The sequence below is a fragment of the Anoplophora glabripennis genome, unplaced genomic scaffold (assembly GCF_000390285.2).
Source record: "Anoplophora glabripennis isolate ALB-LARVAE unplaced genomic scaffold, Agla_2.0 scaffold639, whole genome shotgun sequence".
Classification (NCBI taxonomy): Eukaryota; Metazoa; Arthropoda; class Insecta; order Coleoptera; family Cerambycidae; genus Anoplophora; species Anoplophora glabripennis.
The window spans coordinates 252,591-278,935 of NW_019416719.1; the positions used below are offsets into that span (position 1 = coordinate 252,591).

At 33.4% G+C, this 26,345-nt stretch overlaps 1 protein-coding gene across 2 annotated transcripts in view; it reads left to right on the forward strand.

Annotated features, from left to right (window-relative positions):
- Positions 1–26,345, forward strand: part of LOC108913724 (GTP-binding protein Rhes) — a 54,773-nt gene that overhangs the window by 24,948 nt on the left and 3,480 nt on the right. For both annotated transcript variants that reach the window (XM_018719333.1, XM_018719332.1), the window contains exon 4: positions 18,125–18,314. In XM_018719333.1, the coding sequence (XP_018574849.1) occupies positions 18,125–18,314 (190 nt within the window). The remainder of the gene's footprint in view (positions 1–18,124; positions 18,315–26,345) is intronic.

Sequence of the window (26,345 nt, forward strand, 5' to 3'; positions counted from 1 at the left end):
CAAAATTTATGAGATCGTTATAATCAATTTTTTTTAAGATCGACAAGAAACAGACTAAATATTTTGATTAAGACGAAAGATAGTGTACGAAATCCAGAAAAATTAATCACAAATTTGATTCCAATCCAAACACTGGAACATTAGCACAGCGAATATAAATACCGACCAGAGGACTTAATCTTGAAGTTTAAGCATTGTTTTCATTTTATATCACTACCCAACAATTTCAATTTTGAAAACGACTGCCCATAAACGACGTCCATAAAAAATTAGGATAAACAAACTGTTCAGTGACGAGCTGAATGTACAACGAAATGAATATAAATCGTCGCGTGTACGCTTATTTACTTTTTATGGGCTGCGACTGAGAAATTTGCAATGTCATCTATCATGTAAACCGCTTCTCGTTACATTCCCTTAATGCTTCGGCCGTTTTCCGTCCCGCTAAACTCACAGATAAGATTCTCCCCAAACAACAGTTCGTGAGGTTTACCGCCACTGCAGTTTTGTTGAAAAATATAAATTGGAGTTTTTTATCGTAGAGTCGCCATTCTATTTGTAACGCGGTCGGCGTGAAAACCGTGGGCGGGGTAAATTTATTGGAGTGCAATATTGCCGGGATAACGTGCTCTACTACTGTGAAGGCCAATGGACGACCAACAAAATTAAACCGCGAATGATACGCACGAAATGAAAACTATTATACCTTGTGAAATACGGTTCTGTAAGAAAGCACTTCTTTGGAAGGGATTCGCTGTTCTCGATCAATAATGTTGTAGCCACGTGGTTGATCATTTGCGGAAATACGTAGCCTCGAAAATAACGGGGCTACGTATAATAAAAATTGAATAAAAAAACTCGAAAACTTGTTACTCGCGTAAAAAGCTTAATAGCACGGCATCAATTTATACCAGCCCGTTAAAAGGTTTACTTTTTATTCGTTTAATTGTCGAAAGGGGTACACACACGGAGGAATGTATGCACAGAGCTGTGAAAACATTTAATTCCTCCAACATTTCAACCCGCATAAAAGGATTTCATACTTGGAATAACTCGAATAATTTTACGGTGAATGCATTTATCTCATATGTTTATGACAGTTGCTCTTTCATTAGTAACGATAACACGAGTTTAACTGTTCCCTGCTTGGAACTAGCCTTTCATTGCAAAGGTGTGTCGTTGAAATTAATACGCGTGGATAAGTTGTACCGAAAAGTCATTCAAACTTTTTGTAATTTTTTCTGTTTAGAATTTCCTGATAATATTTTCTCAGTGATACAATTGCACAAAGCGAAAAATTACCCACGGTCCCGCGACAATAACCGCTGTTGTCTTGACAGAGAAAATGAATCCAGGTCATAGGAGAAAATTTAAAGTTAGCGCTCCGCTGCCTTCTTGTATGACTACCTCCTCGAGCTGCGGAACTGCTGAAGGCTCTTCAAGCGCACCGCTGAATGGTGCAGGGCTCCTTATACTATCCCGTTATCCTTTGCATTCTCCACAAGGAGAGACGGCCTGGATTCGGTGCACTTAGCGTTATGGGTTGTCTTTATCTAACATTGCGCCTCGATGCGCGAGCAAAAATTTGCTTGCTGGATATCCTGACGGTTATGCAGCGGTTTTAAGGTGCTTGTATGTACGATAGTGGAATCGATATTACAAGAATATCATATCAACTTACATGAATTATAGTTATTTGCTACGTCTACCCCCAAACCGGTCAAAAACACAGTCTTCCAGTTACGTAGTTTACGAAAATCCCAAGCATGATATTCGACATAAAGGTCATTAGAGAAGTAATATATTTCAGCGCTATTAGCGTCTCTAAACGTTATTTTCTCGGGAAGCCAGCGCGTTTCTTTTCCCGCTTCGACTTTTAGTGTTGGCAGTGTATAGTATTGCGCCTTCGAATGTGATCCGAATGGAGATCCTTTCAAACTCAATGATTATAAAGGAGTACAATAAGGTCGGAGTGAACGTAATGAAAGAACAGCAAACAAAAATAAACGCCGGCCTTTTTCCCGCATTCGGGAAAATTAAAACATCAAAGGAGACGCCGCGGAGACGTTACGAACGATTAGGAGAACAAAGGAGCCGTTTTTAATTTGCTGGATATACACAATAAGAAATATAATTCCCACGGTTGCAGTTATGTATATTGTAGATACTTTCGTATGGTCGTTTGTTTATACATACGTTGTTATAATAATTAACGGCAGTGGCGGTTTTACCATAAGAGCTGCGGAGCTGCAGAACACATAAAATTGTATGTATTTAATCATATTAAATGTCAACAAAATATTTAAAGAATCCATATTATGTACTCGCGCTAAAATAAATCTAGGAGCTTATATTATTATTTATTGCGACGCGAGCTACGCTCCTTAATATATGCAACCTCATATACACAATGTGTGGACAGCGAACAATTATATGCGTCCTTTGTTTTTATTGGCTGATCAGGCACGTGACCCAGTACACGGAGATAGGAGCTTCTGCGGCTGCAATAGTCACAGCGCTGCAGTCTGCACTCTGTAGTAAATGCAGTAATTTTTCGTACGTTGTATGTGGTGGTTTATTTCCGCGAGCGGCACGTGTGAATATTTTCGTTTAGGCATCTACGGATATTATAGTTATTAAAATGAATAGCGTTTCGTTTAAAAAAAAAACTTTGGTTCTCTGCCTTATGAGGATAAACTAAAAATAAAAGAAGTAAAAGTTATAAAAAAACAATAATGTATACACAAAAGCAGAGTGGGTGTGCGGGTGTGATTTAAAATATTCACTGTTTTGTTTTCCGTGCTTACTTTTCGGTGGGGATAAAGCATGGACAATATACAGTGTGAAAGATTTAAGTCATTACGTCTTTAGGTAAAATAAACATAAGAAGTCAGTTAGATTCTGCATATTGGGATAATATACGGAAACATATGAACAGGTAATGAAAAATCGTCATGTATTATTTAAAATCATAGATTGCATAAAATTTTGCGGAGCTTTCGAATTAGCACTTCTCGGACACGACGAGACAGAAAATTCGGACAACCCTGATGTGTTTCGTGGACTCATAAATTTTAGTGTAGATCTTGACGACATTTTAAAAGAACATCTAGCCACATTGGTATGACCGGGATTTTCTGTGATTGTACCGGGAATTAGCTGTATGGTCCCGGATTTCGGATTTGCACGTATAACTCCCGGAATATAATATAATGTACATATATATATAAAAAAAGATAAAGAAAAAATCATAACACGCCGAGGAAAATTAAAATTCGTTGAATCGTTGGTAAATTTCACAAACGATTTTTTTTTATAAACAATATTCAATAATTTAATAAAATATATTTAGTTTATTCCAAATTATTATACCATCAGTAGGTAATTCGTAAATGGATATTTCAAACAGGTATCAATTTCAAAAATCATTCTTGTGAAAATCTGTATTTTTTTTTATAAATTTATTGTTCCTTGAAATTCAGAAGTGCCAGGAAAACGCGTGACCTTGAAAATTTTAAAATTTTTAGCCTGCGGCGCCATTTAGAGACTCCGGGCACTTAATATCCCGGAATTCAATTCAACAAATGTAACAACCCTAAACAGAACACATTCAATCGAGCCGCCACTGATTAACGGTTATTGGCAGTTTTTTTAATAAGTATCAGAACAAATATCTGCGAAACAATGATTTAAAATCCAACTTTGCCACATCTTATCAAAACATAAAATAATCTCCCCAGAGTCAGATTGTATATTAAAAATTAAATTATTGCGTAAAAATATCTTAGGTCTAGACACAGAAAGACGTTTCCTTGTTAAGTAAAAAATGTATTTAACGGCCTGTAAAGACTACACTTTCATGACGTGTATACGAACATATTTTTTAATTAGGCAGAGACTGAGGTTTAATGAAACATCGCAAGAAATCTTCCTCTTCTAGAGAAAATTTAATAAACGTGAAAAAGTAACTCTCGAGTACAATTACAATTAAAAATGAAGACGACTCTCGTTCTATCTTGATTTAACTTTTCATTTCAGTAAACTTATGAGACGTATTATTTATTATAATTGATAATTTTATATTTAGCACATTATTACGCTTTTAACTTTATGGATATTACTGGTCCGACGTTCCATATGAATTAAATATGAGTAAATGTCATTAAATGCGGAAATAGCCCAGGAAAGTTCTGTCGTAGTGAACAAATATCTTTTATAGAATTTGGTCCCATAATTTGTAATGTGAAGCCTATGGAACTGTTTAAGGTACCTGTAAGAAATATATTTACGTGGTAACCCCTCCATTTTGATACGAAGCATGGTGATAGCTTCCAATGCAAAAAATTTACGTTTAGTAAAGCAAATCGAATCCTTTCATGTCAAAAAAAAGATATGGTCAGTGTTTCAGTGAATAAAACAACTCAATAACTACTACACATTTTGCTATCTAAACCTAACCTAACCTCACTTAACCCTATCCATATATTTTTGTCTATTGATATCGGAAAAGTAATTCCTATCGTTCGCCTGAAGGGTGCTACCTTGAAGGGGCCATTTAAAAATAGTGCCTAACTTTTAAGGAGGATTATTCGCGAGAGAAAACTTTGTAAAACCCATTTGCTTGGTTTAGTAAGTGATATGTATCACCCTTGCAACTTTGTAAAGGGTAAACATTGATCTCAGGATAAGGGTTGTTGTTCTTGTGCCGTTGTTTAAAGAAAGTTTATCTCGACACTTTTTTTTAATTAAAAAGAGTTGGTACCTACTTCCCATAAAATAAAAAACTCTGAAGTGGATCGAAATTTAAAGAGCATTTTACTAAATACGTACTAATAATAATTGTTAGTGTAACATTGCTGTGAACTTCAGTGTTCTATGTAGTTATACCCCACAAATTGCTGGCTAATTTGTAAATGTTCCCAACGTAGCTTTTTGTAGTAGTAAGGACATTATCTTCAAAGTACGCAAAAACTTTTACATGAAGCAGCTTTATATTTACTCTTTGAAATCGGCTTATACTCGTACGCTGCGTGTAATAAATTTTTAATTTTTAATGTTCAGTTTAAGTTTATGTCATAAGGACGGAGGGGTCGCGAAAAAAATCCCAATTTCATCCAGCACTGCCCTTAGACAGATCGTTTGTTTAAAATTACATTTATGGCCGTGATATATGCACGCTCCACAAAAAGCTATGCGCTGGATGCCATTATCTGGACTGGGAGGTGTAGTTTATTGTGCCATGGGCAATAATAGTGTTGTATGCGGCGAACAAAGCCGATTAGGGATTTTAAGATAAATCTAACTAACTACTACGGACACAATCTGGTGGCGGACGGTATTGCCCCTCTAACACTGGAAATGCTTTCTGCTGATCGATAGGTTAATGGTATTGGAATATGCCTGTACTTACATGATTGTCGATGTGTTTCCAGATAATAAAATATAGGCTGAAAAAGGATAACAATAAAAGAAATATGCATCTGTTGTTATGATATACCAGCGGATAAAATAATATATACGATGTCTCTGATACAATTTGATATTACTTTATACTTTTTCTACCCTCTTCAAAGAGAGCATTTAAAAAGTCATTTCCTGGCTCACATCACATTCTCAGAAGCGGTAATAATTTCCTTCATAAATATGTAATTTACGTCTAGGTCTAAACTTACTCGTGTATCGATCTAGTCTTTGATATACCTAATCTGATCTGAGCTTATATCTGGTCTTGCCCCGAGGGAAGTTGGTTTCAATTTGCAGGCGAGATGATACAAATTAAATTACTAAAAGATAATTAAAGCCGTACTTTGGAGTTAAATACCGTATTAATAATAAAATTCGCTTTATTTCGGCTTAACCACGAAGAGAGGAAAGGGTATGGAGTAAATGGGTTCAATTAGTTTTTATAAAAAGCGAAGTGGCTTTTCCGAGTATGAACTGAAAAAGTTACAATGTCCCATTAACATCGATCTGTAAGTATTCGGATTTTTCCCGGTCTAGACTATCAGTAGGTACATCAAGAATTCATGAAAGAACGTGTAAGCGGTTTGCGCCCTCCCTAATAGCCCTTAATGACCTTTAGGCTAACGGGTGTCGATAAGGATATGGAAATAAACGAAGTAAAAAAGAACTACTGCGTAAATCATTCGTTCCATACCTGTTAAACGTATAGTACGTTCTAATAAAACACAAAAATATTCTCATATTAGTTTTAATTCACTTAATTGCACCCTGTATGTACCTTTCAATATTTCCACTTTGATCGAATAAATATTTAGAGATTGTGGAGTTCCACCGACCTTCCTACAAAGAACCTGCTACTTACTGAAACACATTTTTGCATGAATACTCCAGCAACATCTTTTGATGCTTTGTGTGCGGAAACATTAATAAAGTCTTTGGAAACTAGAATGGATGCCTTTGCCGTTCAGATTGATTTTATAACTTTTCCTTGATACAAAGCCTACTAGAAAAAGGTAGGACGAAAGCTTCGTAGAAAAACGCGATGTTTAAAGAGAATCTCACATTCTTCATAGTTTTAACACTTAACGCTACAAATGGAAGCTAGACTTTTTTAATTTCTTTTCCTTACTACACGAATAAAATTGCTTATCCATCCAATAATATTTTTGCTACTTAGAGAAAAACTGACGTCGGTTTTAGATGTCACATTTTTATTGTGAGAATGTTTCCTTGGAAGTTTTTTACTGGAAGGTATATGTTATTTGTTTCAATTCAGCTGGAAGATAAACTTTGCTGGATATTTAACGCATCGGCTGCTATTTAATTACTTCGCATAGTTTTCCCATAAAACTTGGGTTTGGAATTAGTAACAAACCCTTCTGTAATTAGCAACAGCCTGCTCTTGAATGTAATGTTGCCGAAGGTAGTTTTATTGATCTTTCCTTTTACAGCAGGCAACTCATTGCAAAGAGCGATATAAAATAAGTCTATTTTGTGATTATTAAGATGCAATTTTTTTTAAACAAAGTATTATTAATATAGCCGCCTTGCTCAAGGTCATAATACTTTGTCACATTAAAATCCATTTATAAAAAAGTATACGTCTTTACTGATTTGTATGAAACTGTGATACTGCGTCTTTTTATACTTTCCTAACCCTTTTTTCCTAACAAACATTCTTGTATCCCATCCCCGAGCGAGTTATTTACGATTTCGGAGTTAAATTGCAATCATGGAACCAGATTATTTATCTGTAATTAAAAATGTCGGAATTTTGGCGCAACCATAAATTTCTCCGCTTTCCCTGCTCATAATTCGGCTCAGAAGCTAATCTGAACGCGAACAGTTTTACCCACGACGCGACGCCTACTTCAAACCATCCGTTCAACCCCATAAATTCGTCAATAAAATGATGAAAGATCTCACATTTGTTTTCAATTGCAATCAGTGGAGTTACGAATGGAATTGTACCCCTTTCTTTAAATTTAAAACGGCATGTCCCCATTTTGGTGAACAGGTGGGTCAACCACTACTGAACTTTCGCACATAAATCAAAATGAAAAATAGCTTTTGTAATTCTTTGACCAACTTTTTTAATTTTACACGAATCCTGTTAAGTTTGTATTTAAATCCATAAAGACGTAATCATATTTTTGATAATAACAACGACTATATAGAGGGTGGTTCGTTAGTCTTCTTACAAACTTTAGCAACACAAAGTAGATAAAATTTATGAAAAAATGTTTTATGTATAAGGGTATGGCTTCTATCTGTTTTCGCTTTCAATTTTAATTGCAGCAGCATCGTTTTCTCCTGACAAAAAGTAGGCTCTAGCCATATCATTCTCTTTTAATATGACATTTAGGAATTATCAGACTTTTCAAACTAGCTGAAGTGGAAAAACTTGCTATTCCACCTCAACAACGTGCAATTACAGTCTTTGTTAGACCATAAGTTACCGTATCTCTCCATATCAATTGTGAATAGGTTTCAAACGCTTCCAAGTACGTTACAAATGAATAATCAATACAGGCATTACATGATCTAAATAGGAAATTCAAAACATATCACAACAATATAATGAATAATAATATGAAATATGAGATAGTACAGAAACAATTCATAATCTTACAATTAGTTCGCTTTAAACGTAAATATCCTTCTCTCCTCTACTATAAGTGTATTATTAATTGTAGCATTAAAACATAATAAATCGGTTAACAGATTTGATACAATAAATTTGACGGACCAGAGCCTGAAAAATGAAGAGGGACTGATAAAATATTAAAGGCCATAAAGCTGATGTCGGATATATCCCCACTGCTTACGTATTGATTCAACTTGAAATTTAATTTTAATTTTGCTCAAGTTAAAATAACAAGTGCTTCCTGGGGAGATTATTAGATCCACGAAAAGCGGAAATACGAAGGGAAATTTCGAAATTGCCTGATAAACAAGTACCCAGTAAGAGCGCCGTGACTTATAACGACAATTTTGCAGAACAAACTTAAACATTGCGAACTTTAAATATTTTGTGATCAAACTTGCTTCATTCAAAAACGTATTATTGCGGTAAAAAAGTTATATTCGATAAAATCGATATCAAAAATGTATTGAGATTAAATGGAACTGGCAGATATCTTCGCCGCTGTATATTTTGCCTGAATATATTCGCTTGCAACCATATAAAATTCGTGGAATATGATATCCAGAGCAGCTCAAAGTCAATATCTGTTTAGAACTACTAAGCCGTAATGTATATATTTTACATAACATATGAGATGTTTTAAAGAAACATACGAGCGTATACTTATGCAGCATATGAATTGTGGATTTAATCTAATATGACAATTTTACGATGTTTGTGAAAACAAAACGGAAATCAATTGTACAGTGGTGGATGATGTGCAACGAGTGTCGTGATTGGTATGGATGGATGGACGACTAACGTGCGGGAAATGGATTTTCAGCCGAATGTTGTTATAGGAAACATCGATTTTAAAATATGCAATGGCCTATCCCATACTCATTAAATAAATAGACCACGCGGCTCACGTTATACCCTGGGATTGAATTCCATGATAATTTAATTAGATGTAACACGGCAGGCTGTCCGAAACATCGGACTCGTAATTGAATGCGGAAAATAACGCTAATACCCTGCTTACGGCATAAAATTTAAAAACGGTTTAATTAACGTGAAACGAGGTGGGCATGTGACTGTATTCTTCTGATGTTGCGGTGGTCATACCTATAGTCCAGTTGAATAGGCATTTTTGGTCAACTTGCCTGAATTTTTTATATAAGTTAGTTTAGGGTATATAATAACAATAAGTGACAGTAATTTTTGTTTCAACCCCCGGCCAGGGGTGAAAAAAGATAAAATAAAGGGGTTTTTCAATATAATTCAAAAGGGGTAAGCGTTAGAAAAAAAAGTTTCTTATAAAAGTTGTAGAGCATAAAATTCTACATAAAGATGGTGAATTAACTTTTTCTTGTATTATTGAAATTAACAGTTACGGAGACTAGAAGTTAAGGGATGATTTCAGAAATTTAAAAAATCATAACAAGTAGCAAGATTAATGAATTTTATAATTTTTTTTCCAATTTACTCTTAAAAATATAACCTATCTTTTCAGGAAATAGATATATTTTTTAATTTTTAATAAAAAAGTTATAATGATTTCACTAAGCGAACGTGATTTCTTATCGTTGTCATAAAACGAAATTTCGAAAGCAATTTTCTTTATTTTAAATAATCGATCGAATGGCATAGAAAAAAATTGTTTTAGTATTAAATCATAAAAATTAACGATTAAAAAATTTTAACTGTTTTAACTTTTTTATTAAAAATTAAAAAAATATATCTATTTCTCTGAACAGAAAGTTTACATTTTTTAGAGTAAATTAAAAAATAATAATAAAATCCATTCATTTTTCTACTTATGATTTTTTTAAATTTCTGACATCATCCCATAACTTCTAGTCTCCCTAACTCTGTTAATTTTAATGGTATAAGAAAAAGTTAATATACCATTTTTATGTAGAATTTTATGCTCTACAACTTTTATGAGAAACTTTTTTTTCTAACGCTTACCCCTTTTGAGTTATATTGAAAAACCCCTTTGTTTTATATTTTTTCACCCCTGGCCGGGGGTTGAAACAAAAATTACTGTCACTTATTGTTATTATATACTCTAAACTAACTTATATAAAAAAAAAATTTCAGGCAGATTGACCAAACTGCGATTTAAAGGCTCATTTAATTGTTGACTACTATGTTTCATGACAAACTAAAACTTGTCAGTTTTATTTACACGTTCGTTTGTTTATGTTCTCTACCTCATTAATTTCTAGTCCAATACTTCGGTTGGTTTTCTTAGAATTTTCGTCTAATTTTTAATGTTCAAATACCCAACTATTTGGAAGGAAATTGAAAGGAGAAAGAATATTATAATTTAAATTTTTGACTGCTTATTATAATTATTAGCATCATTAAAAACACAATTTTATAAACGATGGTGGGTTGGTTTGAGTTAATGGTTTGTTCCTCAGTATTTTCTATTTTAGTGTTATCTTCTACTACATTTTGATCATGAACACACTTACTGGTATTAGGTATAGTCGAAAATATATTCGTATGTAATTTAAGTAGGTACTGCGAAAACTTTTGCAAATATTTTCCGAACTACAAAAAAAATGTACGCAATATTTAATTTCATTGTATCGCAAGGGCGAAGTCCCCCGTCATTATTTTGCTGAAATTTGCCCTTCGGACATAAAAAGGATTCCGAATAGGGTGTTTTTATTTCTTTCGAGCCCCACATAAAATGCTCCTATGAGAACGTCGTAAAAAGCAATTTTGACAGGATCGAAGCCAGGCATAGAATATATTTTATTGGTAAATAGCTCAATATGTATTGTTGCCGTTGACGTATTGAATATATTTTATTATAAAACGTTACAAATTTTATAATTTGCAAGTCCTAAGCGGATTGTGAAATTTTATATATCTCGCGTCCTCAGGGCTTTAGATTTGTTAGCGTAGTTTATATTCCAGCAAGTTTGCTGAACATATCCTGTAGTCTAGACCAAGTTAGTTAATATGCTAATTTATAGATTCGTATCCAAGTCGTGAACTTCATTCTAGAGGAGTATATTATGCGAAATTTTCATCTAATTGTAAAACGAAATTTTTCTCCACTAAATCGACCGAATATAAGAAAAAAACAGGTACGTTAAGCTTCGTATTTTATAAACGAATCTATATTTACCGCGAGAGACGCGTTGCAAGTATGTCTTTTAATAATTGATAATAATCGTTGGCCAGTTTAAATTACAGTGGTAAATAATGCAAATATAAATGATTTTGTTTGTAAACGTCGACTTACAATTAGATTATATTAGATTTATCGATTAAAAAGTTGAAACTATTATTTAATTCTACAATAAATCACAAATACGTTCTGTGGTTTTAGTTAATCTTCCACTAATATTTGTGTAATATAAAATAATATAGAAGCTACAATTCATTATTTATCAAAATTTCAGGAACACAACTAAAAATACTGTACACCAGGTCCTAATCTACACTTTTGTCTGCGGTACTTTTGTCCGAATTTATACGATTATTTTGGGACATTTGCCACACTCACGTTGAGGATTATCGACAGTGGCTGTGTTTTATGTCCTTAAATAGTCGTAACTCAACCAGAGCAACCGTAAAAAAGAAAAGAGTGTACAGCATCTTCCTGTAATTATTACAACTGAGTAGGCGTAGACAATGCTGTTGTGGGTAAAAAAGTGAATTGTGAGAACTCATGGTCAAATGAAAATCCAGTAAAGTGTATGATATCTAGAGAAATTACAAAAGTTTTTCAAAAAATACTAAAATAAGTACGGGATATAAAATTCTTTTGATTTGTTGAAAGTATCCTAATAAAAAATATATTGAATACTTTAGAAACACTGCCAAGTATCTTTCCTATTTGTAATTAAATGGAAATGCGTATATGCTACACAAAAACAAACCATCTATTATTTCATCGCTGTCGATAACATCTAATACGACTATAATTGTTAATCGACACGATAAAAAAGTAATGAAATTATTGTAAATTTAGACGGAAATACATACAGAATGGATTTTTATATTACTCGCCATGTCACTCTTCAACAAAATTAGACAGGGCCGGATTACGGGGGCTGTAGCTCTCTGATCGTTAAGGAATATTGCGAATATTGATTCTCTATAATTATCGAAAAGAAATTTCGTAGTAATAAAAATTCTTTTTGCTTTTCTGTTCACCTAGGTGTCTACAAGATTGTCACAGCCTGTCACAACTCTTTTTAATTTTAATATAACGCTAAATCTTCGTTTGCTGGCAAAAACGTAATTTGGATCGATATCCTTCCCCAACTAATTATGTAATATTTACTCCATACGTGCATAACCTAGGGCTAGGACATCGAACGTGCTCGATTACCCTCTGTAATTATTCGCTTTCCGTTACATTAAGTTTTAATGTATTACTATGCCCCCCCTGGCAACATAAAAAAATTATTAAAGCACCGATGAGCGAATTAGCATGGCAAAATCGTGGCAATTGCCGTTATTTCGGTTTCCACGGCCTTGTAAATAAAAGGCTTTTCTGGCGTCTATAATTACCCACTCTGTTCACCGAAAAAAAAAAATTAATAATCGTTTGGCGTAATAATTCCCTTAAAACGGACTTGATATTCATCTGGAGTGCCAAGCAGCCTGTATAATTTTCCAGAGGGAGAGTAGTCATTAAATACGTTCTCTTTAAAAAAAATTCCGTTAAATTTCAATACGTTTGTATATAGCTGTACGTATTTAAAAAGGGATTGAAATCGAAATGTTACATTGTAAATTTAACATTACAGGATATGATTGTGAAAAAAAAAAATTATAAAGAAACCAAATTTATCCTCAAAAATGAGAATAAAATATGAAACATTTGAAATGGCTGTGTGTATAATTTAATCAATAATACGCAACGGGAAATAGCTATTATGTGAAAATCTACACAAACACTAACTTTCCGTATTTGTAAAAATTAAGAAATAATTTATTTTTAGTCACGAGTAGGGCAGAAAAAAGATATAGTTAGGGAATCCACTACAACTCCCGTTATTGAAAAGTCAGTGTGTGTGTGTTGCTTTGCAGCGACAGATACTACTGACTGGGTCATAAAAGTTGAATAAGGCCGTAAACTGTTATCAGACTTTATAGTCCGGACTGACTGTGAAACAGAATATTTAAGAATCTGTCGGTAACACTGTTATTTACATTTCATCCCTAGGTAAGTGTGCGAGAAAATAAATTTTACCTCGCAGGAAACTTCTTTCTAATTCTCGAAGGAATATTTAATACCTTTGTCTGAAACTGTACAGTATATAAAAATTGTAACGTTGGGGGCCCTAGTACCTTTTAGATTTGTTAAATGAACTATTTTTTAATTATAGAAAAATATGAATATGTAGGTATAGTAAATAAAAAATAGTTTACCAATTTTTTATTTAAATTAAAGTTAACTGTTGGATTATGGTTGAAAATATGTTCGGCTTGAATTAATTAAGGTAATTAAATAGTTAATTAAAATACGAAGCGTTGGGCTAGCATTTGTAAAATGTATTTTGTAGAAACCCGACCTCGTTTCATTTTCATAGCCCAGGTAAATGATTAAATTTTCTTGAATTTGCCTGAATTTTTTGTATAAGTTAGTTTGAAGTATTATAATAACAGTAAGTGACATTAAAAAATATATTTTTTCCTTAAAAGTAAGTATATACTTTTTAGAGTAGTTTGAAAGAAAAATAAAGTAATATATCAAAAAGTCAGGCAAGTTGACCACAATAATTGCGATTAAAAGATTGGACGAAATTCAAATGTTTTCAAATGGATTCGATAACCTTTTAAAGAGCTCGATAGTGTTAATAGTACGCTCCAATTTTTTTCCAAAAGCTTCCATACACGAGATCAAAATCTCTCCAACGGGAGATTTTAAACAAAACTACATAATATTTTATTGAACATAATAAACGATTTGAACGAGCGTTCAAATAAAAACGTGGTCGAAGTTGGCTCTGACACATTGGACGTAGGGAGTAGCTTATAGCGACCAACTTAACCTCATTTCTCAACGAGCTGTATAGCAGCTGTCAGTTTCAATAACGTTAATGACTATATAACTTTATTTTAAAGAATAATCGTGATAACAATAACAAACAATTAAAGGAGCTGCGGAAAGTGAAATGAAACCAGGCTTCATCAGAAAAAAAGGTGATATTATGAAGTTCACCGTAATTGTTTAAAAACCATTCACAAAATACAGCCCGTCGCGGAAAATCAACTTCATGAAGTTCTTGCTAACAAGTTAAACGATAGGAGAACAAAAGCAATTCTTTTTTTAACACTGTGTGATAGGTACCGACTGATACTCCCACCATTTGTGATAAAACACGTACAGAAGTTCTTGGCGCATTTTCCATTATTTGTTGGACATTTTCTTTTAATTCTTCAGTCCGCTTTTTTAGGTCGGCCTCTTCCTTCTTTTCTTGTTACACTGCCCGTTTCACGAAAAACATTAACACAACGCTGAACTGCACTTTGAAAAATTTTGTACTCAACAACGCCGGGAAATTGATTTTGAAATTCTATGAAACATTCATCAATAGAATACTTCCATATTCCATCAATCTTGCGTCCATTTCTAAAGTAGGACTCTATGATAAACACTTTTTGTTCTTGAGAAAACACCATTTTAAACGCTTTTTAAAACGAAAATATTCAAATTGATAGCGGCGATATAGCGCTTTGACAGATGACGTTTAAGTTCATTTGCTATACGCTACGCCCTACGTCCAAATTTTCAGAACCAACTTAACCACGTTTTTATTTGAACGCTCGTTATTTTTCCACAAATAAAAACCGATGGGACTGGAAAAATAGAAACGGACGCTTTATCCTCATCCCGGTTTCCTCTGAGAGCTCCTGGAATGCCCATATCGGGTGAAATTGTAAACTTCGCATTTTATCGAAAATTAACACCCCCGGTAAACGGCAGAGGTGTTCGGGGCAGGTCATGAAAGGGCCACGCTCTGGGGCGCACATGTTGGGGCCTGTGACAGCATCTGTTGCCACGCAACATCTTATCCCGCTATGTCCGCATAGCGAAACGCTAGACTGTATTTTGGAGACCCTATTGCATCTGTATTGTGAAATTTATCCAGACTGCCAAGCGCTGGAACACTATAAGCGATATAATCTAAATAAAAAAAATACTTTAGGCTTGACCATAGTAAAATGTAGGTACATAGTTAAATTAAAGTTACCTACATAGTACATAATAATATTTTTTTTAGAACTTGAGAGATCCTAGCAAATAATAATAAAAATAACACAAGTAATAGTGAAAAAGTGAAACATCCAATGTTTTTAAATAGACCTTCATAGCTTCAAGCCATTACCAATTCAACACCAACAAATTGATTCCACACTCAGAGGTCTGAAGAAAATAATTGTACTGCTAAATGTAAGAAGCTTAAACCCTTGGATCCTGTATTCACGATGAATAAATAAATATCGTTTGTCGAGAAGTTAAATTTTGTGCCAACTCCCCCAATTCGTAGTACGAAACGAACTTTACGTTGTCAAAGGTTTTGACTAAGCTTGGGATAATTTAAGGAGGGTATTATTTTAAACCCGAATTCGAGCGAGTTCTATGGCGTACACCGAGACAAAAACCTAAACAAATATGTACTTTTGAAGTGTATATTTCATGTACCATTGGAATATTTAAAAAAAAATAGTGTAGTTTTATCATGGTAAATCAAAAATTTCGTATCACAACAGCCCTTGTAAAAATTAGTGAACACAATTTTATTGTAAAATGAAATTTATTCCAGAATAAATGACTAACACAAACAAACAATTCGTAAAAAATACACCGTTAATTAAAAACAAATAGTGCAACACGATCCCGATCTGCAGCAAAAAGTTTTCTACGGGTTTTCCTGTGCAGTCGAAATAAATCGTTTTTAAAGATTACTTAGTTATCCAACTTAGGGATTAATTACTACTCTTGTACAGTGCACACCGATCAATATTTCTAATTCGCGTAGCAGGAAAACAGAAGTTGAGATTAGTAATTAGTATAGAAAGTCCGTATATATCACGAATTTCGGTATTACGAAAGAACAAATTGGTTTTTATTGCCAATATATCCAACAAATTCATGTCGGGTATTCATCGAATTCACGTCAATAAATCTAATAAATGACTTCGGGTTCGCGTTACAGTTTATGGAAGAGCGAAAAAAGAACAATGTCACATTTTGGATTTGGAAGGCGATGTAAAGTAGAGTAATTTGTTTTTTTTCCTTTCGAGATCTGTGAGTGGAATCAGCTTCAGAATCCTTCAAAAGCATCATAACATTATAATATGTCAAAAGTCATAGCAACGGGGTCCGAGGGAAGGGAGGAGCGCAGGAGGGGTCCTATGCATTTATTATGGGACAAAAACCCGTTACCAACTTGAAAAAATTAAATTCTACTGAAATTATTTGCGATAAACATTATCTATATAGCAAATAAACATACTCAATATGCACATAACATACATATTGAAAAATTAACAACATAAAAATATATTTAAGTAGTTTTAAATTATATTTAATGAACGCATAAACACTATGTAGATGTGGCAACAGCGCTAATAATCGAGTGCAGTTGTACACACTGCGAACCTACAGACCTCGCACATCGGAGATATTGCGCGTCAAATTCGGGTAAAGATGCGAACGCGTTCAAATATGTATTGTGTGTAAACTATGTAAAATATAATTATTATATAATATAGCAAATATATCGTACTATCCTCGCAAAAATTTGTATCCTTTATTTAAAATCCGTAATCATGTGAACTGGTAAAACAACGAGAAAATAATTATGTTAATTTAGTTCTAAAAAAATGAAATGACACTCGCGCCTCGCGCCCATCTCGTCCAAGTCAAAGAAATTGTTGGATGCAATTTTAAATATTCTGTGATAGAAATTACATAATTACTCACTGTTCGTGTTTTACAAATGCTTTTATCTCAAGTATTACTAATTATATTAATCAAGTAAATAAATCTTTATGTAACCCTAAATATTTCTGGGTACGGATTACGATGTTTTTATAAACCACTAGATATATTAAAAGCATTTATCAACTGTATTTTTTATTCCAATAAATATATCACAGTTTCCTAGCCTTTTTTAATTAATTTAGTTTTTTAAAAACATTACAAAAAATGTACATGTGATTTAGGAAAAATGTATATATGTTTGAAATCAATTTCGTTTTTATCAAGTCTTTCAAATGTATTCCCTCCTTGCTGTCAGCTGATTGTCACGTTGCCACATTAATCCTCAAGTCAGACAGAAATGCAATTATTGGTTTCTGTTTCTAATTAATACAGCTGTACTATGTTCAAAACTTACATTAGTTTTACATCAAAAATAAGATAATGCTGTGTACTGTCTATGGAAAAGTTTTGTTTCACAATTTCTACATTTTTTTTCAAGTTATGGGCAAAAAAAGAGCCGCACCGTCCATCTTCGCCATATAGACCTATGTCAAAATGAACAACTTTCAAAAACAATATCTCAAAATCTAGATTCAAAAAAAATTCAAAAAATATGACGCACGGAGGGAGCACTAAATAATACGCTATATAAATTTCAAGTACATCTGTGCATTTTAGTGAACCCGATAAACCTCCTTAAAGAGGATCTGAAGATAACTTTTGTTCAATATTATCGAAACGGTTCGAGGTAAAGGAATGAAATTTTGAACACTTAATCAACTTTTTATGCTGAATTAGAAAATGTACACGAAATGTGTCAATTTTATTCAGGAGTATGTTAAACAGGACCACCTTAGGATATTTTTAGCCCTAACTTTATCGGTAGGAATTATTTTTATAATTAGACCACAAAAATTAAAAATCTAATGCTTTTCACATTAAAAACGTACTCTCGTTCGACTTCGATAAAATGCGTTGTTTTTTTGTAGGTATCGCCAAAATGCTAATCTCGCTCCGTACATATAATTCCGGATGTTATAAACCGCTTAAATTGTGTTTTGTTGCAGGGGACCTGTTCGTAATTGTATTCAGCATGGACAGCAGGGAGACTTTTGAAGAAGCAATAAGATTACGGGAGCAAATAATAGAAACTAAAGTAAATGCCGGGGCCTCGAACAGCGGCGGACTGACAAGGAAGAAGACCATGCCGAGGGTGCCGATGATCCTGGCGGGGAATAAATGCGATAAAGAAATGAGGTAAGTGCCTTCGGGTTCCCTCAAATGTGGGAAGTGGAGCGAAGTTACGGAAAATTTAGTTTTTTATATATTGTTTGTTATTGGGGGTATCGGGAAATGCAGACTTATTTTTAAGAATGGTTTTTCTTGTCGGTATTTTAAGGAATATAATCGGTTTGCGCTGTTAGGTAAAATTTTGGGACAGGTTATCGAGAAATTTGAAATCAAATAATGCCCTACAAAATGAAATATAAGTTTTTATATATTCACATCCATGACATTTATTCAAGATTTTTTGGGATTCACGATTTGCATTTTTTTGCGATACTTTGCTATTTTTGCAAATTTTTGGGTAACGAGGCTTAACAGACTTTAGATTCAAATTCGACTCAACTAAATTTATGAGAGGAATACTTGATCCAATTTAGAATATCGTTTTCTAATTTTTTTCACTCATTAATATGATTTTTTGCCATTTTCAACTATTTTTTTTACATTTTTTTGCAAAATATTTCACAGGAGAATAATAATTAAGCCATACAGTCAGGCACAATCCATATGTATGCTTCTTTGATAAACACGAATAAATGTGATAAGTGCGAAATTTCCCGGAGTACCGAAATTAACATAGGTATATCGTTTGTCACACTTTTTTTTTGTTGTTGATGTTATTAATGCATTCCATTGATAGCGATGCTTATCTCCACAAGGGTGCACTTCAACAGTCCGTGTATAACTAAAAATACATATTTTTCTTCGAATATATCATATACATTGTAAGAACTGGTAAATATGTTCAATCATTCAGTAATTTTAACCTTAAAGTTGAATGAGAAATAAATGTATGTCAAACTCACGATCTTTTTAAAATCAGCGTTGTGGTTGCGTTAACAGACATGAAACGCGAAATATTCAAACGAAAATTGGTATTATTCGGTCGAGTTTTTTTTAAAACATCTTTCCTCTGCGTTTGATGGGAATCATAACTATACGACATTCCCCAATATTTCAAATACCTTTGCCCGCGTGGTTCGAGTTCCTTTAACCGGTCTAAAACGAACGGCTCTATTTGTCAAACACCTGTGTATAAATTGTTTCCCATTTAGCTTTTTTGATATTCCTACGCCACTTCCCGAAAGCACGACAAAGATATAATAAAACAACAAATTACCTTCTAATAGACTATGGATCTTGGCAAAGATTAATAAACTTTTGATGGCAAAACAATGCAGTTTGTATGTGTTCTTATTTGGAACCAGACTTAATACAACTGCCAGTCCCATTTACGTATTAAGTTTAACCTTTACCAGGGTTTCCCTTGGACTTGGCACTTCTAATGAACAACATCCCAATGCACTTAGCCCCAACAGTGCGATCCGTTATTTGGGACTTTAATTAAACATCCAATACGATAAATAGATTGTGCTAACTACATGGTTACTGTTTGGGGGCAGTGATTTTATTAAATATGGAGCTATGTATGTGAAAAATTCTGATACGTTCACCTTAGTCGTTAACATCAACGCAAGGCGACGGACATATAAAGATTACCAAGTATTTCGTGCAGACCGTAGTGGGGCGCCCAAAGTTCACCCCTAATTCATAATCTATTAATGTTAAGCCGCAGTCTGGCCTCGAGTTTCCCAAGTAGCTGAAATTCCTAACCACCGACCATTGGTAGATTACTTGTATCAAACGCACGCTTAGAGGAACGGTTACAAAATCAAAGGCGATCGTTTTATTTCGATTCAAAATATTCAGTTTCCAATTATTTTGCAAAACGCGCACAATTTGCACAGGAAATTACATTTCTTAGAAAAAATTTTTACGCCCAAAATGGGCCACGTAAGTGCATTAATGTTTTTTTTTTCGAAAAGCTCAATTCTTGCAAAAACTATCAAATATTTTGCAATTTTACAAACATGCACTTATTCTACTTGCCAAGGACTAAATATTCTGGAAGTTTAGTAATAAATTCTGTTTTCTTTTTAAAGATGTGGAAGGTTTATTTTTAATGAAAAAAAAAAAACTGTTGTGCGAATCTTGTGGACGCCATTTTGACAACGAAGCCCTAACATTCAGCTGGCGTAAAGTAGTTCATTCAGTTCTACGGAATTTTTCCTAATTTTTCTGTGTCTTTGTTTACTGAACTAAATTTTGGCAAAAAACGAGGGATTTTCGACAATTTGACTGGCCTTCGAGGTCTACATCAATACTTGTTTTTGAAAAATTCTATTTTAGCTTTCTTTGAGAAAACTTAAAGTAGAAAAAACACATCAAAAATTCATTCTTAAGAATTTAACCAGAACCGTGAATCGTTCAAAGGGTCATTTTAGATGAAAAAACCACGGAGTGCTATTAAATTAGGGGTTGGAAATTGGAGATACGGGTGAAAATGCACCCCTTTCAGTTTTTTAACTGTAACTCGAAAACGAAACACAATTTCGCTATATAGTTCATAGCAAAAATTATTTAAAGAATTGAATTTCCCATCGAAATAGCTTATTTAAAAAATTTAAAAGGAAAATTTTATGCAAAAAAAAACGTTAATAAACATTTTAAAGAAAGCAAAAAATAAGATTATTTTTTTACTTTTTTATAAAAGTAAAAACTTGAGAATTTAACTACAATAAAGTTTATTAATAATGTATATACAGTGTGTCGACGGAAGGAGTTGACAAGAGGAGAAACCCTTTTGTTTTTGACTTTGTCGAAAAATGTCACTCTTTATAAAAAGTTCTGCCCCTCGAAAAAATGAGACTGTCATACAAACATCTTAGATTAGATATACAGGGTGCTCATAAATTAAAAAACATGAAAATACTCAAGAGAAATGAATTATTTATTATTTTACACAACAATTTTATACAACAAATCTGTTTATAACCTCAAATAATATCCTATACAAATTTTAAAATCAAAATTTCAGTTTTTGAGGTAGCTATACATATAGAGTAAGTCAGAATTGAAATTTTTTCTTTTGTCAACTCCATCCGTGGACACACTGTATATACATTATTAATAAACTTTATTGTACTTAAATTCTCAAGTTTTTAATAAATTATTTTATTAAAAAAAGTAAAAAAAATCAAAAAATCTTATTTTTTGCTTTCTTTAAAATTGTTTATTAACTTGCATAAAATGTTTCTTTTACATTTTTTAGACAGGTCATTTCGATGGGAAATTCAATTCTTTACAAATTTTTTTTCCTATGAACTATACCGAAATTTTGCTTCGTTTTCGTGCTATATTTAAAAATCTGCAAAAGTGCATTTTCACCCCTATCTTCAATTTCAACCCTCTAATTTAATAGCACACCGCGGTTTTTTCATTTTTAATGACGCCTTCGAACTAGTCATGTGATGAAAATCCTTGAACGTCATATTTCCTTCCTTTTTTGCAAAAATATGAGAATTAAAACGTATAAGGGTAAACACGACGAAAATAGAAAAATTGGAAAAGTGAGCGGCCATATATCACTCAATTTTCATCCAAAAATACTTTACAACCTCTTGTTTTGAAGGAAATTTTATCTACTTTTTTTCTATGAAGCAATACATATATCTATCTTTACTCAAAAAAAAACTAAGGGCAAAAAAGTAAAAATTTAAATAATTTTTCCTATGAACTATAGCGAAATTTTGCTTCGTTTTCGAGCTCCAGTTAAAAAACTGAAAGGGGTGCATTTTCACCCCTATCTCCAATTCCCCCACCCCCCTAATTTAATAACACTCCGTGGTTTTTTCATGTAAAATGACCATTTGAACGATTCATGTAATAAAATATCTTGAACGTCATTAGTTCCTTTTAAAATCCTATATTCAATAGCCTATTTGTCTTCCGACGATTTTCACTTTGCGCTTCCGAAGTTGTTAGAATTTAGGAATTTCCCCGTGTTTATTTGTTTCATTTATTTATACTGTATGAATATTTTACAAGTACTTTCATTTGCTAAAGCTCCTTCACGCATACTCAAAAATTAATGGTTACATGGCTTATCGAACCGTGTGTAAATGTTAAAGCGTTAAACGAAACCAAAAATTCGTTGGACCAATAGCGGTTTCTAATAGGTTATTCAATTACAATAAATAAACGATAAGATAAAAACTAGAAACAATAACAATATTAATGCAGTATTATCCGAAAACTTTCAAAGACATCCGTACATTCAGCAGCGCAAAATAATCGACAGTGGATTTGTCAGTCAGTCTGCTGTATTTGCTCGGAAGACGCTCGAACAGATAATGCGGCAGGAATAGGTTATCCTACGGTTTCCTAGCGAGGGTTTTTAATTCACAGTCTTATCCAACACAAGTTAGTAACGTGCTGTCAGGCGGATTTAGTGCTTCGAATGTATAAAACAGCGAGAACATTAGAAAACGATATCGGAAAACGTTGTGTTCTAAATTTGGGAGACGCAGTGCTTAATATTTTTAATTTTCAGTTGTCATAACCAGACCTCTGAAAGAAGCAAATTAATAAATATAATATTCTTTGTTGCAAAATTTACAACCAAACCAACCACCGCTAATATTCGCGTAATAGTAAATTAAAACCAGACCCTTATCCGGAGGAAACCCGAAACGTAACCAGACGTGATATTTTGTGACGAGTAGAGGGAAATGAAAGGGTAGTAAAATCTTTAGGTACCTTTAGACAGCAGGATTCGTTCGTATAAATATTTCTCTTCGTAAAATGTAATAGTCCAGTTGGTAGAGGTTCGGCCTGTGTCAAACCTTGATAACCCGGAAATAACTACACAGGCGTACTTTAAACAATACAATAACAGGCTAATTTGCTGACAAAGTATTTTATCAGGAAAAAAAGTATTTAATTTAATCGTAAAAAAATTTTTTTAGTAGTTTTCTTTAAATAACTAGCGGGATGACTTTGTACGAAAAAATGCTTAGGACATGATTTTGTTCGTAATAAAAATAGCTATAAAATGGCGGTGGTCCGATTACAAAATTTGCAATAACAAAGCCGTGAGATTGAAAAAACGGAATAAAACGTCAATTTTTTAAAGTTGCTGTAAAAATGTCAATTATAAACAAAAAGTGATAAAACTTTCGAAAACTATAGTTCAATATATATACAATAATGACGCTAAAGCCGAAAATCAGGAGAGCAAAACTTTTTGTTCTATAAGGGGTACATTCATCGGCATCTGAAACTCGAAACTTTGCCGACACTTGAAATTTGGTACACGCATAGTGTAAATATGCAGAAACCAAAAGCAATTTGCAAAATTCAAGTATCTTCATTTTTGCAGTTTTGGTAAGGTTTTATACGTCACCGTTTTTTTAAATTTTGGACGTATATTTATGTATATTTATAAAATATTCCATTACGGTAGATTAGCCAGCACAATTACCTACAATTTAAAAACAAAAATATTTTCATCGTTTAGATCCTAGCCACTTAACATTTTGCGCATGTTAGCTATACTCGTACCGTACATTATTCAACATATCAACATAAAACAAAAACGTACGTGTGGGGTAAACCTTTAACTTTAAATAAACAATTGTTTAAATTTACTGTTGCATATTTCTAATAGTATGCAAGCGCCGAAGAGCGGAGCTTGCGCTTGAAAATGAAAAGTTAAAGGTTACCCCACACGTATGATTTTGTTTTATGTTGCATGATATGTTGAATAATGTACGACTACGGCTAACAGGCGCAAAATGTTAAGTAGCTTAGGATCTAAACGATGAAAATTATGATTATTTTTTTAATTGTAGGTAATTGTGCTGGTTAATCTACCGTAATGGAATATTTTATAAATATACATATACATTTTTCCAAAAATTAAAAAAACGGTGACTAGGGTGACGTATAAAACCTTACCAAAACTGCAAAAATGAAGATAATTGAATTTTGCAAATTGCTTTTGGTTTCTGCATATATATTTACGAATTTTGTAAAATTGTTCCTAAACCGATCCGTTCCTGGACGATGAAAATATTTAAAATACTTCCGAATGAACTTTTTGAAAGGGGGCTTTACTCTATTTTCCGCGCAAAAAGGTATAAGGTTGAATTAAAATGCAAAACACGCCGGGCATGTTTAGTAGAATTTTAAGAGGTAATTCGCCTGAGAGTACGCCAGATGGTGGCCGGAATATTTTTGTTTACAGAGTATAAACATTTTTCTCGTACACTACACAGAATTTCGGATTTCTCGACCTTTAGGCGCATAAAGAATTCCTTCCCAACGTTGTATGATTTATTATTACTTATTCGATTCTATCAAACGGAATATTCAAATACAAAGTAAGCCTCAGAAAATTCTTGCTGGACCATTACGGAGGTCGTCAGTAATTTATTAGAAACGTTTTATATTACACCAATTATAAATATTGCGACACATAAATAACCAATTATTTTCCATTTTCCTGATTATTTTAAAATTTGATACATGAGTATAAATTTTAAATGTCAATAACTCTCCCTAACACAATTTTTTCATATCTCACACGAAGATGGCCTTTTTGCATTCCTTCGAAGTTTTGCTTTTCCTCTACCCTGCGTCGTTTTCGTACGGCTTTTCAGAACGTCCCCAGCCGAAGTGAATAAAGGACACGTCACTCAAGATGACACGTTGCCGTTAAGCAGTGGCGAAACTATAGGGTGGCAGGGCTGGCAAATGCCACGGGCCTTCGACCCAAGAGGGCCCCGACCCAAGAGACCGCGAGCTCAGAAATAAATTTTTAACATTTGAGTATTTTTATTTTACTTGAAAAGTATATTTTTTAATTTCTTTTGAAGTATCTGCTTAAATTCCAATAGTGAGACAACTAAGGAGGAACGGTTCCAAAGGAACGGTTCCAAAGGAACGGTTCCGGATGAACGGTTCCGGAGGAACGGTTCCGGAGGAAGGGTTCCAAAGGAACGGTTCCATAAATAACGACAGCCTATGACACTTTGAAAGAGTCTTTAGCTCCAACTTATTTCTACTGATTCTTAACTATTGACGTTTGGTGAGTAACAGATACTAATGCAATAAGTAAATTAAGGAAGCAAATGGTACTAATACAAAGGTTCAAGGGTTTAGGTACTATGGATTGGTTTAAAATCATGCAGTTTTAGAGGGCAAGTACTTACGTTAATTCGGGGGATAGGTATCGTAATCGTAGCCATGGTAGAGCATGGTAATCGTAGGCATGGTAGAGCAGGTAGAGTTGCGATTAAACTAAGTACAACGTGACGATTTTTACTGATAGGGCTCATAAAAAGAATTTGCCACGGGCCCCAGATGGTATAGTTACGCCACTGCGTTTAAGAATATATATAAGGCAGGGGGCCCCCTTATTGATACTATCTGTCGTGATTAGCAGGTCACGCTATCTCCTCCAGCCCTTCTCCGACAAACAGCCTCAGAATAGCGTGTGTCAGGACACCTTTCTGCCCCGAAAATATCGGGCACGTTTCGTGAAAGTTGTGATGGATGTATTTTTAGAACGGTACGAGTTCTCTCTTTTATGCCACCTTTAAAACACGAAAATTTTCCCTGACGTTTCCTTTGACTTAAATGAGATTTGTTCTATTTAGACGAAGTTTGTTGTTTCTTATTCTGTGCTTCGTTGCTCTCAGAAAGGCTAAGAAATTTCTTTACGACGGATAGTTGTGAGTTTGGCCGGTATTTTGATCTTAAAATTTGTTTTACCAACAACTAAACTATTTTCTAATAGAGAAGTTTTCCTTTTCATCGATATTTGCTCTAATTATTAGAGCTTCAGAACGAGTTATGGTTTTAAAAGGTCACCTGTGGTAGTTCATTAGTTTTGTAAAATTTATTCAATTGAGATAAACATATTTTCGAAAACAAGCAAACATAATTTTGAAGCAATTTATCCAATAATTTTTAATAAATACAGCTCTATGAAAAATACCGGTTTGTTATGGAACATGATTTTTTCATTTCAGTTAATTGAAATATCGCCCTGTCACACTTTAGGACAATCGTTAATAAACTTCTAATGGATTTTTTTTTTTCATTTTGCCTTGAACTTTCAACATTTATAAATATTTTTTCGTGAAGAATAGACCA